Below are 14898 nucleotides of genomic sequence, written 5' to 3' on the forward strand. Positions count from 1 at the left end.
GGCGGCGGCGGCGGCGCCGGCACCATGGTCCGCCTGGGCAGGCTCCTGCGGCTCCTGACTCTGCTGAAGTTGCCCTGCTGCCTGCTGGAGTTGCTGCTCTCCGAGGCGGCCCGGGGGCAGGAGATGTACGCGCCGCACTCCATCCGCCTGGAGGGGGACATCACCCTGGGCGGCCTCTTCCCCGTCCACGCCAAGGGCCCCCCGGGCGTGCCCTGCGGGGACATCAAGAAGGAGAACGGCATCCACAGGCTGGAGGCGATGCTCTACGCCCTGGACCAGATCAACAGCGACCCGGACCTGCTGCCCAACGTCACGCTGGGCGCTCGCATCCTGGACACCTGCTCCCGAGACACCTACGCGCTGGAGCAGTCCCTCACCTTCGTGCAGGCGCTCATCCAGAAGGACACCTCCGACGTGCGCTGCACCAACGGGGAGCCGCCCGTCTTCGTCAAGCCGGAGAAAGTAGTTGGGGTGATCGGGGCGTCGGGGAGTTCCGTCTCCATTATGGTGGCCAACATCCTCCGGCTCTTCCAGGTAGGGCTGCTGCCGGGCCGGGCCGCGGGGCTCTGCCCGCCGGGCTCGGGGCTGCGCTGGGGCCCCTGCAGGTGCTTCCCTCGCCTCCCCCCGGAGCGGAGCGCCTCTCCTCGCCTCCCTCCCAGCCTTCCCGCTCCGTTTCGGCACCCCCCCGGCTCCCTTCCCGGCACTCTCTGGATTTATCGCCCCATTTGCAAGAAGCAAGCCGTGAAGGAAGAGGAGGGAGGAAAAAAAATAAGGCGATGATCGATCTGGGTTTGCATTGGAGAGGAATACGGCTCGGCGGAGGGAGCAGGGAGCGGGCGGGGGGCGCCGCAGCCGCCCCGTCGGGGGTCGGGGGGGGGGGCTGCCCCCGGCGGTCACGGGGCTGTGCCGGGCACCGCCAGGCGCCCCCTCGGCTCTCGGGGCCGGGCAGGGCGCTCTGCCCCGCGGCCGTGCGGGGCCGGAGCCACCCCCGCTGGACGGGGAGGGCAGCGCGGCCGCCCCGGGGTTGGGGGCGCGGGGCTGGGGGCCGGTACGAGGCGGAGGCGCTGCGGCTGCCCCGGTCCCCGTTGCCCCTCGGAGCTCGCAGCTCGCCGTGCCCCGGGGAGCCGCCGGCAGCGGGCGCGGTGGCAGCGGCAGAGCCGCCCCAGCTGCACCGTGGAGTTGCTCGCTTCCTATCCTACGCCTTCGCATGCGGGGGTGGTGGGCTGCGTGCGTGGGATTTGTATTTCTCGTTTCGGCGGCGGGGGCAGCGCTGCCCCGCTTTTCCCAGCGGGAAACCCGCGGGGGTCTGCCGGCAGCCCCCAGCGCGCCGCGTCCCCGCGTCCTGCCCGCTCTCCCGAGCGCTCCGTACGGACCCGCTTCGGTTTGCCTCGCTCCCCGGCTCCCGGCAGGTGGAGACGCGGCTCGCAGCGCCCCGGGGCTCCGAGCCGCCGGCCCTCGCCTTCCGGAGCCCGCAGGGTGCGAGCAGTGCCCAGGCTGTGCCCGGGCTCCGCTCCACCAGGCGCTGCTGTGCCCGGGGCCGGCGGCAGCAGGGCGGGCAGCGTCGGCACGTCTGAGCGCCTGCAAACGGTGGGCACCGCGCTGAGGTCTCGCTCCGGGGGAAATCCTCCGAGCCTTCCCTACAAAGCCACAGCACCTGCGAAACCTTTGGTGCTGCCGAACTTACGTAATGGGGCTTGCAGACAGCAAGGCGTGCGGGCAGTTTGTGCGCGCAGTGGTATTTATGTCTATCCAAACATTTTAACATATTGTGACTAAGCATCTGTTCCCAATTGCTTTTTATCCAAATCACCGAGAAAGCAGGAACTGGTACATCCTGAGAGAGATTTACTGAATATGTATTTTGCAGATTGGTTCTGCCTCCTTTAAGCACATTTTTCATGCCATAAAACTGTTCCTTCTTGTCCTGCCCTCCTTCAAAACCCAGTTCAGAATGTGTCCCAGCCAGAGAGAAATAAGAAGGAAAGCAGTATCTTGAGGTAAGAGGAGGACTGTGCCTGCTAAGCAACTACGCGCTGTTGTATGGGGAGTAGGAAGCTATAAGCCGCTAGGAAGAAAACCAGCAGCACACTTGTTAACCTAAATGCTTTACCCAAATGCGTTAGCTTTTGTCACCAGCGTGTTCCTCGCGGGTCTCTGCGGGTTTCCTGGCTGTGTGCTGAGGGGTGGGGGATGGCTCCTGGACGTGTGTTTTCATGCACAAACTGCCGTTCCCCTAACATCTCCTAGATGAACACTCTTTCCATCCGTGGAGGCCTCTGCAAAGAAATCTTACTCACTAGTGTTTACATTTCTCTGACAGTATTTTGGAAGAGAATTGAATTACTTGGTACTCTACCTTGAAGTCAGGGAGAAGAACCGTGCATAAGCCATGCAGAGCATGGGGGGGGTTCCTCAGCCTGTGCTCGTGGGCTTTGTCCCCGGGGGGTGTTTGCCCTGCTCTCTACACGCTGCGTTACCGTGACCGGCCGTGCCGCTCACCTGCCTGCTCCTGATACAGCGCAGAGCTTTGGGAGCATCCGCAGCTGACGCCAACAGGTGTATCGGCAGGGGAAAGCCACACCGAGGTCCTCTGATCTGAATTAATCCGTGCCGTTACTGATTCAAGTTCTGTGGAAGCTTTCCTTGGGTAAAAAGCAATGCAAAGAATCTGCATTCGCTGTCCTTTCATCACAGGGACAAGCCCACAGGTCCCTCCCCCTGCCTCCGTCTCTCCGCGTATCCCTGAATTGCACCTTCAGTAAAAGCCGCAGGGACTGGCTGGGGCAGGGGGGTTTTGCCTGGCGCCGTGGGAGCTGGAAGGGTGCTGAGCTCCCGGCTGCCGCAGCAGGGGGACGCTGGCCCCGGCGATGCCTGCGCCTGCACTGCTCCTTGTGCCGGGGACGCTGAGATGCGGGCACATGTCAGAGTGCTCTGCCTCTGAGGCAAGCGATGTGCCGAGCTGTTTGCTGTGGGCGCAGAGCTGCTGGGGAGGGCAGGGCATCTCACGTACGTGAGGATTTCCCTTCCAAAATTACAGCTGATGAAAAATACAAGCAACCGCCCTGTGCAAGCACAGGGTTCAGCAGACGGAGGAAGAGTTTGAGCCTGAATTCAGTGTCTGGTACTGCTTGCCACAAACTTGGTGTGGGCCTTAAGAGAGTTTCTTGGGATATTCAGCACATCCCAGCTGGCACCGAGGTCCCTCGAGCCAGACCCACGCCGAGCTGAGGGGGCCTGGGGTGCAGCCAGCCACCGTGCTCACATCTGAAGACGACCCGTGAGCTCTGAGCAGGAGGCTGCGTTTCCTTTCCTGCGTGGAAGGCGATGCATGTTCATAGATTTTTCTAGGACACTGCAGAACATTGCCGGGAAATGGTTGTTATGCTGCAAACTTTGGGCAGAGGACTGCGTGGTGGAGGCGTGCTGCTGAGCATGAGGGGCCTGCGCCCCCGTTACAGGGTGCAGCATTAATGCAACAGGAGTAGCAGCGCTGTGGGCGCTGGAGCGTGGAGGTAGAAGTGCATAAATATTCAACTGCGTCAAGTACGGTGACTTTTTCAAAATACAATTCTATTAGAGTGTGCTGCTAAACAGTATGCAGATTGTAAATTAAATATTTGTTCTAAAAATAAAGCAGAAACAACTCAGAAGGCTGTTTCCAAATGCACGAGGGATTTCAAGGCAGTATGTTTTTTTTATGCTGCTGGTTTTGCATTGTAAAAATGTTGGTACTTCATTGTCATAGTTTTCTGTACAAATTTAACTCCATGAAATTCAATAACTGCTGGAAAAAAAGCCAAAAGTTTAATCTGTGTCATACCTTCTATGAGTAAAACCATGCGATATGGGGAATATCGGCACGCTCATTTCATTTTTTTTCTACTGGAAAACTCATTTTTGGACTCCGTTCTCATTACAGCCTTCAATAATGAACTAATTACTGCTCCAGGTTTCTGTCCTCAGTGGATGTAATTTTAAACAGTCAATCAGCAGTAGCTCTTCCTGTCTGAAAACCTTTTCCTTGTATCAGTGATGGTTCTGGTGGCCTGTGAGGGTGCATTGCCAAGCCCCTTCGGGGACCTGTTTAGAAAACAGAGTGGGATGAAGGCGTACAACGAGATTGGAAGTGTAAATTGAAACTCCCTTATATCCCTCGGGTGCTTTTGCCTGTATTTCCTCCTGCGGATACCTTAGCACTGAATGAGAGATGAAGGTTGCGGTGCCTGCCTTCTGCTGGAGACACGAGGAGGCCAGCAGAAATGCGATTATTTGGAAAGGAATAGAACTCAGGAGTGCAGCTCTGAGCTGGATGCTTCTTTTTTTTTTGTAGAAGAGGGCGTGCGTTTTCCAAGAATATCTAAGTTGGGATCTCCTCTTTGCCAAAGCGCTGCAGCAACAGGCTGTGGCTGGCTGAGCTACAGCGCCGGAGCTGCTGCCGCCCGTATCGATGGAGATCGTGGCTCTCCCTCAGCTGCTGGCATGAGGGAATTAAATTTGGCTTTGGCTGTCATCAGATCCCGTTCCTGGTGGATTGGCTGTGTGGTTGAGGGGAAGATAACGAGGGCTGTGTGAGGATCACTCCAGAGAACGTGTGCTGCTGTCATTTCAGGGATGGTGAAGGGCTGGTTTTAAGCTGCCCCTCTGACCAGGTTCTATGAAGTCCTTCACACCACAGCAGAAGTATTTGCAAACTGATGGTTTCCTCCCTCTCATTTGTTCAAGCTTCCCACAGGAATGTGTGATGTAGGCCCCAAAATTAGCACTTGCATAGCCGGAGGTCCCCAGGAGCCCTTCCTGCTGCCCTTGTGGAGGTGATTCCAGTGCCCAGCGTAATTCACTGCGCTTACCGCCCGTGGGGGCTCTCGGCTAATCCCTGGCCTTTGGGAAGAAGCCCAAGATGCTTTAGCGGTATTTTTCTCTAGGTGCTAATTATATTCAAAAGGAAAGGAACATTCTTGTGCCAAGAACTCGCGTGTTTCCATGAGGAGCTTCTAGCGGTATGTCGGAGGTGCTGTGAATGCATTTATGTGGCAGATATCGGGGGCTGCTGGAACGTTCCCGCCCGGGTGGTGAAAGCACGTAGCAGCAAGTGCATTGTGCAATTCCCAGCTCGCTCCCGAAATGAGAAAAGGTGACCTCTTGGGGATGACAAATGTAGGGATCATTTCAAGGCATTAATTTTTATGAAAGAAATATTGATCTGGTTTTGAATCTCATAACACTAATACAGTAAAACTACATGTACTGTATTCCGTATTTTATTCTATTAAATGAGTTCTGCTTGGAGGCATTAAAACCCTCCAACACAGTGCTGTGCATCATAGTATCAGATGTTGTTACTTCTATTTATAGCGATATTCAAATTAATCTCAATGAGTGACAATGACGACTGTCCCAGACATAGGACTATGATGAATTTTATCATAATATTGGAAGATATGAAGCATGTAATTAAGGCTGTTTGAGAGCATGGTATCCAATATAGTCAGGTCATTAGTGTGGTGGAGTGGGCATCCAGGCAGAGCGACTTCTGAAGAAAAACAAGCATTGCTCAAAGCCTTCCTCGTTACCGACGATTCTCAAGGTCCTAAAACCCCTTCTGCTGAGGGCAGTAGAGCTGTTCTGATGCACCACCAGCAGAGCTGAGAGCAAAGCGTGGTCCCATCATGGGCCACTAAAGCGTGGTAGCCCTGCCGTGGCCAAGGCCACTGTTACCTGGGCTGGTGGAGCTCCCACACACTGCCTTGGGTGACAAAACCACCCAGAGGTGCAGCACACACCCAAACCTTGGGTCGGGGTGGTGGTGATGGGCACTGCTCTGCTGGGTCGGGCGCTTCCAGCATCACCACCTGGCAGCTGCTCCTACATCTCCAGACCAGCTCCAGCAGCATCGCCCAACTTCCCTCTAACGTCGTTTGGTTTGTATTGAGATAAGTGATGCTTTTGCTGTGTCATTTGGGATGTTCGGGAGAGGCATTAGCATGCTGAATGGATGCGAGTGTTGCAGGGCATATATCCTCTTATTCTTCAGCTGACGTGGTAATGCAGGCCAGTGCTGCACTTTGGAGTATTTTTAAATGAACTTGGCGAGCGTTCCCAAACCCCCGTGAAGTGCTCCTAATTAGAGATTGCCTTTCTGCTTGTGTGGAGATGTGCAGCACTCAGACTACCTGGCCTCTGATCGGAGTGGGAGGAGGAAGCAGGCGTGGGAGACCTGCCTCTGAGCGCCCGCGCGGCACAGGCTCTGTCTTCTCACACGCAGGGCACATCCAATAGCTCCCTTTTTGTGCAAAGGATAGCCTGACCTGGGGAGGACAGCTAGAGAAGTGTTAAAAGTTGTGAGACTTCTGTTCATTTTGATGATGGCTCTGCTTTAATGTATGTGAACATGCTTGTGCACGTAGATGTTCATATATCCACTTATATATATTGATATAGATCATTTTATATGCATATTGATATCTATCTATATTTTTTGATATTCTGTAAACACAAGTGACCCATATTTCAATATCTTGCTCAGGAATGATGCTGGGGTGGGACAGGGAGAGCCAGCACTCGTGCTGGGTCACGGTAGGCGAGGGTGGGATGGAGCGCGCCTGGGCTCCCATTGACCGCTGCTGTCAGCGTGCAGCCAGCCGTGTCACCTGGCTGCTCAGCTTTCTGGTTCCGCCTGCCTCGCTTTATTATTGTTTGAGGCTCAGAAGAATCATGGGTGGGTGATTTAATGGAGAAAGATGAGTTCTAGTAACACAGAGCCACCTCAAAGACGTTCAGCAGTGCAGGCATCAGGTTGTGCTCAGGCCTGGCTGTTCCTGCTGGACAGTGAGTGATGGATGAGCAGAACCTGTGATGGAAAGGGGGGAAGCCCAGAGGGGTTGGTTTGTGTGCAGCTGGTGCAGGGTGAGATGCTGACCTGGAAGGAGGATGCTCTGCAGGAGCAGCAATTCCTCTGGCAGAAGCCTCAGGTCTTCCCCCAGCTTTGCTGGAGCAGCTTTACTGCTTCCAGTTCAAAAGCAAGATTATCTGGACCTGGCTCTGGTGTGGTCCCTTTGCTCCCCTGCATGCTGTAGATATGCCTTTAGATCTTGCTTTTACTGTTTTACAACTGCTTTTGCCTTTTTGCTTGTGGGTATAACAACTGCTGACAAAGCCAAAGCCTTAAGCTGTAGATACGTGCTGAAAAATGACTGTGATCCAGGTTCTCCTCGGATGGCTTGGTACAAACCTGCATCTCCACTTCCCTCGTAAGAGATCTCACACTTGTGTCCCCGATGGCAGGGTTTAGCATGCGGAGCTGCCTGGGATGCCTGCGGTCGGTGTGCGGAGTGCTCCCAGCCCCGCAGCTCCGCTCTCCGTGCTGCGGGGCCGGAGGCGAGGAGCTCGGCTCCAGCTTTAAACACTGCTTGTCACCGGGAGCACAAAGAAGTTGATTGTAGTGCTGTTACAGAGGCTTTCCAGGGTTAGCTGGAAAAGTCATCCCCTTTGTTCATAAACTGAAGTTCAGGTGGAGAAGCGGTGGTGTAAAAGTGACTGTACATCCCCGCATGTGATTTTTATAGCAGCCGTTTATTACTATCTTACATGAAGGCCCTAATCCTAACCTTTCTTAGAAGAGTGCCAATAAATAAATGGGACTGTAAATCTGAAGATTGCAGAGGATCAGACACGTACTTGTCTTAGCACAATTTTCCAGTGCTTTCTTTGAGGAGTCCACCCAACACTGGCTGCAGTTGGTGGGGTGGCAGCTGGGCAGGGATCCATCCGATCCCATTGGGCAGCTTCAAGCTTCCCTTTGTCCTGGTTCCAGGAGCGCTCCTAAAACAAAAATAAGCAGAGGCCAATCCGTAATATCAAAGCCGCTCACTAGAAACCGGGTGCTTTTGTCCCCTCGCCCCCTGCTCCAGCCCCTCCTGTTTGCCTGGGGCAGGGGCTGTCACCTCGCCTCCTGCCACCAGCTCCTGTGCTGGCAGTGCCCCCAAGTCGCGGGGCTCCACTGGTGGGGGTGGATCAGCCTGTCATAGCGGGTACCTGGCTCACCTGCAAGCACGTAGTGAGGACGATTCTACAGCCTCCATGGATTTAGCCTAAATGTCCAAGGTCTGGATGAGTACTGGTGGCTCTTCAGCTCTGTGTCATTTCAGTGATGCATTTCCAGTCTAGACTGCTTGTGCTTAAACCACCACCAACACAACAACTAAACAAAAACTCCACAAGAGCTACGCTTCCACAATAGCCTTTGTTTAAAGAGCTGACAAATTTGCAAATGAAGCAAATAATAAATTTCCAATTGTCTCTATTCAGGATCTTCAGGCTCTGAAGAGGAACCTCAGGAAACTTTCATGCCTACATCATCTGGGATGGGAATGCTTCGGCTCAGTGCCTTGCAAATTAGTTTTCTCTGCTGCCATTTTAGACTTGTGTAGAGTAATATTCTGCAAGCTCATATGGAGAAGGTTTTCTAATAAATTTATTATTTCATAAATATTTTAATAACAGTAATTATGCATTCATCAGAATGGAGATTTGTTTCAATGTCATTAAATTCAGCCTCATAATTATATGCATGGTATTTCTGCACACAGTACAAGCTGAGTGCAGTTCCTTTGTAAATATAGTGCAGCACTTGGCGACACTGGAGGAGTTCACATCTCTGCAGAATTTTCATCTCGTGCTATTGGCATGTTGTTTGCAAAAAAGGGGGGACAACAGGAAATTTCCTTCCATGAAAAAGGAGAATTTAGGCCTTCAAAACTGCTGCAGTTTTGTATCTCCAGCAACAGCAGCGAATGAGCTCCTCAATACAAGATCACGGAAGAAATGCAAATTGTGGGATGCGGAGGCGCCAGTCGTGCACCAGCGGCACAGCTGTGCTGAACCAGCTGGAGTGGGGCCACCACGGGAGCCCCGTTTGCACACGCGGCGATCATCACCACTGCTGGCTGAGCTACCACCACGCTGCTAAGATTTACACATTTACTTTTGCTGTAGGTTCATGGTGCATTATTTTTTGTGAAAGGCTTTCTTTTTGAGGACAAACTTATTTTTAGACATCTTGAGATAAACGCGGCCAAGTTAGTATTAGAAGTTCTGCTGTTGCCAAAGAAAGCTGGACTAGGATACAAGTTTTGTAGCAAACCTCTTTCCACTGTGAGCATGGAGCTCCATTCTGGGAGAGCAGTGCGTGTGGGGGTTTCTAAGGATCGCTGCGCAATAAACATGGTAGGAACAAATAAAAGCTAAAGGGAAGCTGTCAACCCCAAATTGTCTGGAAGTTGTAATTTCTATGTAGATAAAATCCAGAACTAATAGAGATGTCTTTATTTTTTATACAAGGTAATTTTGCTGTAGTTTTTGAATGCATAGAAGTGATACTGACAATAAAAAATAATTAAATGACTGTCTTTTTTTTTGTTTTTCTATCTGAAAGCAATATAGAAAATACCACACTATGAGCAAAGTAAAGGAATTGTCTTTTTAAGGTGTGTGCGCCATTGTTATAGTGAAGGCTTTTCAAAACAAGGAAAGGATGTTTCCATGTTGTGATCCCTCAGCAATGGGCGCTCCACACCTGTTCCTGTAATTGAAGATATTTCCTGTAGAGTAGCGTTAGCGGCACAGGTGAAGAGATTTGTGTGCTGCGTGGCATTCTTGAGGCTGACAAAAAATTAATTTTCCATCTGCCTCCAACAGCCACGATGGCATCAGCCCTCAGGGAGTTACAGCTTGTTTTCACTTTGTTAGCTAAATGAGATGAGTGGAAATGGAGAAAGGCCCTGACTCCCTCCATGCTGTGTGGGCTGGCCAGGGATGCTGCGGAGCTCAGCACGCCCGGAGTGTGGAGGAGTGAAGCCCATGGCAGTGTGCCTTCCCATCTTCGGGGGGGGTGTGCCACAGTAAGCTGGAGGGCATTAAATCCATGAAGCAATGACAGGAATTTCAAAAAACAGCTTTTCCCACCTGTGATAAATGTTTTTTTTTGTTAGAGAATCCAATTGTTATTAAAAAAGCCTCCAAACCCCATGCTTATTTTCTCAGGAAGAATCTTATATTTCAGAAGGAAATAAGTACCTCTAAGCACAAAAGCACAGAGGAATGAGGCTGATAACCCTTCTATAAGATGTCCTCCTCGAGATGAGCGAAACATCTACTGTTCTCTTAAGAAATCCATCTGTTAGTGAGATAATTTTTTGTTTGGGCATTCTATTGCTAGGTTTATGATAAGTGCATGCTTGTGAAATAAAACCCATATTTGTTTCTGAGCGTTCATCTGTGCCGTGCTGTCACCCTGCGCTTTATATTTAAGCATGCAGCGACTCTTCCCTGATTGTCACAACTCAGCAGTTGAGCCCTGCTCAAAGCTCTTATCAGGCACGGTGGAAATGTCGCATGGGGAATTAGAGCAGGGCCCTTGGCCATTGCACGGCAGCTTGGTTTGGAAGCAGATTTGGGACTCTTCTTAAGGGTAATAGGACACGTTTGCATGGTGGTAAGCAAGTAAATGCTGCAGCAGCAAGTCAGCTAAGTTATATTGTTCAGGCTTTAAACTATGAAAAAAGTTGTAACAATTTATCAAAAATATTAACTGTTCCATGGGACAAACCAGCTGATTTGTGGAACCTCCATGCAGCAAATAATTACATACATTTTTATGCAATGTTTTATTTATACATATTGCTTTGTTTTTCCTTTTGCTAGTTTTTCAAATCTTTTTTTTTTTTTTTTTTTTTTTTTTTAAGCAATAATGTGTGTTTCTACCTCTTCCCTTCCTCCACTGTTCCTCTCTCAGCTCCTAAGCAGTCTGGAAAATTGGTCTGACAGCTGATCTTAATCTCCAGGGTGAATTTTAGATAAGATGTTATTGGGTTTATAAAAGGAAGTTTTTTCTTATGCCATTATAAAGGTATCATTGAGCTAGCAAAACGAGCAAACAGTTCTCTTTGTCTTTCCCACTGTTTTTGTACAGCTTGTTAAATGTCGTCACTTAAATTACAATAAATACAGTGCATATTAAAAATAACAAAATAATGAGGTTTAGTTTAAACACACAGCTAGGAGAAAATACAATCTTTCTCAAATGAATTGTGTTTCTGCTGTTCATGAATCTTTTTGTCATGTTTGTTGATGGAGAATTTGCTTTAAAGCGCTCCATGAAGACAAATTAAAAATGCTGAGGCTGGGCCGTGCCGGTGGGAGGTGGAAATAAAGCATGTGTCCAGTGTCTCCCCTTTTCATTTTATCCCAGCCCGTGCTGGAAAACCAAATCACCACACTGACGGTTACTGTAAAACCTCACGAGCCATCGTTTGTAAGTGGTTGGCGGCCTTTCACAGTGTTTAGACAGCGAAAATTGAAGTTACGATGAGCTGGGCCCCATGCTTATGGTCAGCTCTCTTAGCACACCCACTCTTCTGTAACGCTTCTTCTGCGGCCTGTGTTTGCAGGGCCGTCCTTTGGTTGGCCTTGGGACGGCTAAATCTGTGTTGGCAGTGACCAGCGGGTGACGTAGGGATGCTTTGTCCCTCCTGTACGGTGAGAGTTTCCTCTCGGCCTGTGACACCGGGGCAGCAGGCGACACGGGGCCGACAGCGCGCCACCATAGTGCGGCCTGTAGGGAACGTGTCTGCAGTTACTGAGCTACCTGGGTTTCTTGCACTGGGAAGGGACGTGTTCAGACCAAATGACAGCCTGTCACGGCACAGAACAAAATACTCTTATAAGCTGTAGCAATTTTAAAAATAGAAGCCAGGGAGAAAATGGACCTGAAGGTACATAGCACTCAGACAGATGGGAATTGGTCCTAATGGCCTTGAGCGGTGCTCGGGACGGAGGGCTGTGAGCTCAGCCAGGGCAGCGAGCTGCAGGTGGGAACAAAGCTGCTGCTCTGATATGTCTCCCCATATCAAATGTATTTTTATTCCTAATTCAGGCAGAGAACTCTCCTGGCTTCAGCTTCTTGTTCAGCTTGGGCTCGCTGCTGCAAGGCCGGGTGCTGCTGCTCCAGGAGGTTATGGGGGAATCAACCGTGGAGACTTGGCTGCTCTGTATGGCTATTTATGTTGTAGAAGCGTGCTTCATATGAAATCTGTTGGGCCTAGATAACATCTGAATTCAAAACGTAGTACATGACCTGGCTCCTGAGTCTAGCAGATGAGCTTATTTGGTGTAAGCCCAGGGAAGATGGAGATGTGATTTTTATCTGTTCCTGCACACTGCCTTGCTTTCAATCCTATGAGCCTTCCCAAGGAGCCGTGCAGCCCCCAGGGTCCCTGCTCATCCCCAGGGACTGGCCAGGCCTGGGTGCCCCCTGCAGTGCTGCCAGCAGTGGTCCCGAGCCCTGCCGGCTGGTGAGCTGGGGCTGGCTCCGAGGGACCATCACTGCCTTGCGCTCGGTGCGGAGAAGCTCCTGGGAGTCTTCAGACTTGGCAAGATTATTGTCTGAACAGCAAGTAAAAAGGAAAAAGAAAAAAGATTTGCTCTCCAGGTGTTTTTTTCTGCCCTCCCTCCCAGTGCTCACAACGTGGTGCGATCATAATCTTTGTCTTAACAGCTGGCAAAGTGTAGTAGGTACGGTTAAACCCGGACGCATTGACAGATGCAAAACCTACAAAACTCTTCACCTGTGTTGTAAAGCCATACTGCTCATCTTAATTTGAGGCATCAGTGACTTAAGAAAAATATTTCCAAGGTGTTGTTTGTTTATCTATGACCTATAAAATACACACTGGCATAGAAGTCAGGGGGTAGCTTAACAGAGCTTGGGTGCAGTCCAAATCCTTCAGCATGAGCACTGTCTGGAGTGTATGTGTTGGGAAAGCTGTCCTACGAGATTTTGACCTCATCTGGGGCTTCTAACTGCCAGCATAGTACCAAAAGTATAAAAATTATCATAATGACAATGCATAAACAGCACTGACTTTTCAGCTGGAATGAACTTGTCAGCAGAATTACAGGGATTGCCATTACCTTAGGACTTGCTCATTGTCTTTCAGAGAAGAACACAAAACCTACCCGTAAATAACCAACTCAACATTTTCTTTGAGGAAAGGGAAGGAGCCCTGCCAGTAGAATTCTCATGCAGAAGGAAATCCTGTCCACTTTTAACACAGATTAATCTGTGACTGCCAGGATTGCTAATTTTTAAACTTTATGCTTCTTTGCTTGAGAATCCCAGTGGATCTGGGGAATAATGGAAATACATTCATGTGTATTAATTAAGTATTAATTGTTGTTTTTGGTCAGAGGGATATGCTGGTATTGTTGACAACCTCAACAGTGGTAGATGGAAAGACTGGTGGAGACATCTGACTGCTGCGCCAGCCAAGGCATGTGCCCACAGCAGGTGTGGGCCTGGAAGAAAGGTGGTAGGGACGGACACAGCTGGGTTCTTATCCCGAGCCTGCCTGAGGATTAGTGTCCATTTCTTGGCAGTGCTAAGGGAATCAATGACATCCTTAACTTCTGTTTAAGGAAGCTGATCCATGAAGTGCCAGAAGTCAAACCTGCAGCTGTGGAAATGCTGGTGGATGTTGCTGGAGCTCTGGGAGCACCCTCCCAGGCATCAGCTGGAGCTGCCAAGCACTAAACACAGTGAAAATGGAACCATGGATTTTGGTTGTTGATGGGATGGATCCTAAGAGGAGACAAATATGTTTGAGTATTCTTTTCAGCCTTACCTCTCTGTTGAAATGAACATCTCAGGTTAATTATTATTATTATTATTATTTCCCCACTTAGTACTTTATCATTCTGTATTTATAAATGAGTTTTTAAATTCACACTTTGTGGACAAGGACGTGATTCTGGGGAGTCGTGATCACAGCTTTGCTGGTAATGAGCAATAACCAAGAGCAGCTCTGAGGTCCTGGCGGGACAAAAGCAGTGCACTAGAAAATGCAATAAATAGAGGTAACAGACAAAAGGCGACACGTGGTCATATGCTTTATTTAAGACCTCATCATACTCTTTGGACCTTGGGAACTGGCAATGTTTGTGAAAAAGACCCCAGTCAGAAAAGACACAAGATACATCTGTTTTTTTTTTGTTGTTGTTTGTTTGTTTTTTAAATGACTCTTGCAAACATGAGCCTTCCTGAAAGGCCCAAAACCAGCGCAGTTGTGACACAATTATTTTAATGAAAGCTAAGACTCTCCCAGGAACTCACGGCTACTGCAGCTAGGATCACTGTAAATTAATGCAAATACAGGGCCAACTGCAGTAAGATTAGTGCTGTAAACGGGCTGTTAGATGTGCAGGACATTTCTCAAGACTTTTTCCAGTACAGAAAAGTGCCTTTCCTTGGGAAAAAAATAATAATATATATGTATATTTATAAACAGTTGTTGAATATTGATTCAGGTGATTCTGGTGCTTTGACAAGTGAAGAGAGGCATGTTAAAAACAGAGGTCTCACGCTCTCCATTTAAAAGTACTCACTAGTACAAAAAGCTACTGAAACTTGATTTAAATCTTGCATGGTAAAAAATTATAATCATGTGGTGTATTAAATTGAACTCATGAGTCTAATTCCCATGATTCCCACCAGTGCTCTCGGCAGTGCAGCCGTGTGACCTACCGCATCGATGCTCTCACACTTTTTGACTATCTCACTTGTACTTAATGTATTAATCTAGTGCTTCTGATGGTTATTTTGGCATCCCAAGTGCTTGATCCTCTTCAAAGAGTTGACATCCTCTCAGTGCATTAATTCCTCTCTGGCATTATAATGAAAAGGTATTGACGAAAAAACTTGGAAGATTTAGAACTGAATTGAGTCAGGGTAGGACTAACCTTAATTAATGCACGTTAGTGTTTCTTATATGACAGTTTATCTGCTCTTAATTAATGTTGTTAGAACTACAATATAGATGTGTGATTATAGACTTATTTAAAAAAGCA

At 49.4% G+C, this 14898-nt stretch overlaps 1 protein-coding gene across 4 annotated transcripts in view; it reads left to right on the forward strand.

The window, feature by feature from the left end:
• GRM7 (glutamate metabotropic receptor 7) overlaps positions 1–14898 on the forward strand; it is a 259133-nt gene that overhangs the window by 1909 nt on the left and 242326 nt on the right. For all 4 annotated transcript variants that reach the window (XM_035338059.1, XM_035338060.1, XM_035338062.1 and 1 more), the window contains exon 2: positions 1–534. In XM_035338059.1, coding sequence (XP_035193950.1) covers positions 25–534 — 510 coding nt within the window. In that variant the 5' untranslated portion in view covers positions 1–24. The remainder of the gene's footprint in view (positions 535–14898) is intronic.

This window comes from Oxyura jamaicensis, chromosome 12 (genome assembly GCF_011077185.1).
Source record: "Oxyura jamaicensis isolate SHBP4307 breed ruddy duck chromosome 12, BPBGC_Ojam_1.0, whole genome shotgun sequence".
NCBI classification, from domain to species: domain Eukaryota; kingdom Metazoa; phylum Chordata; class Aves; order Anseriformes; family Anatidae; genus Oxyura; species Oxyura jamaicensis.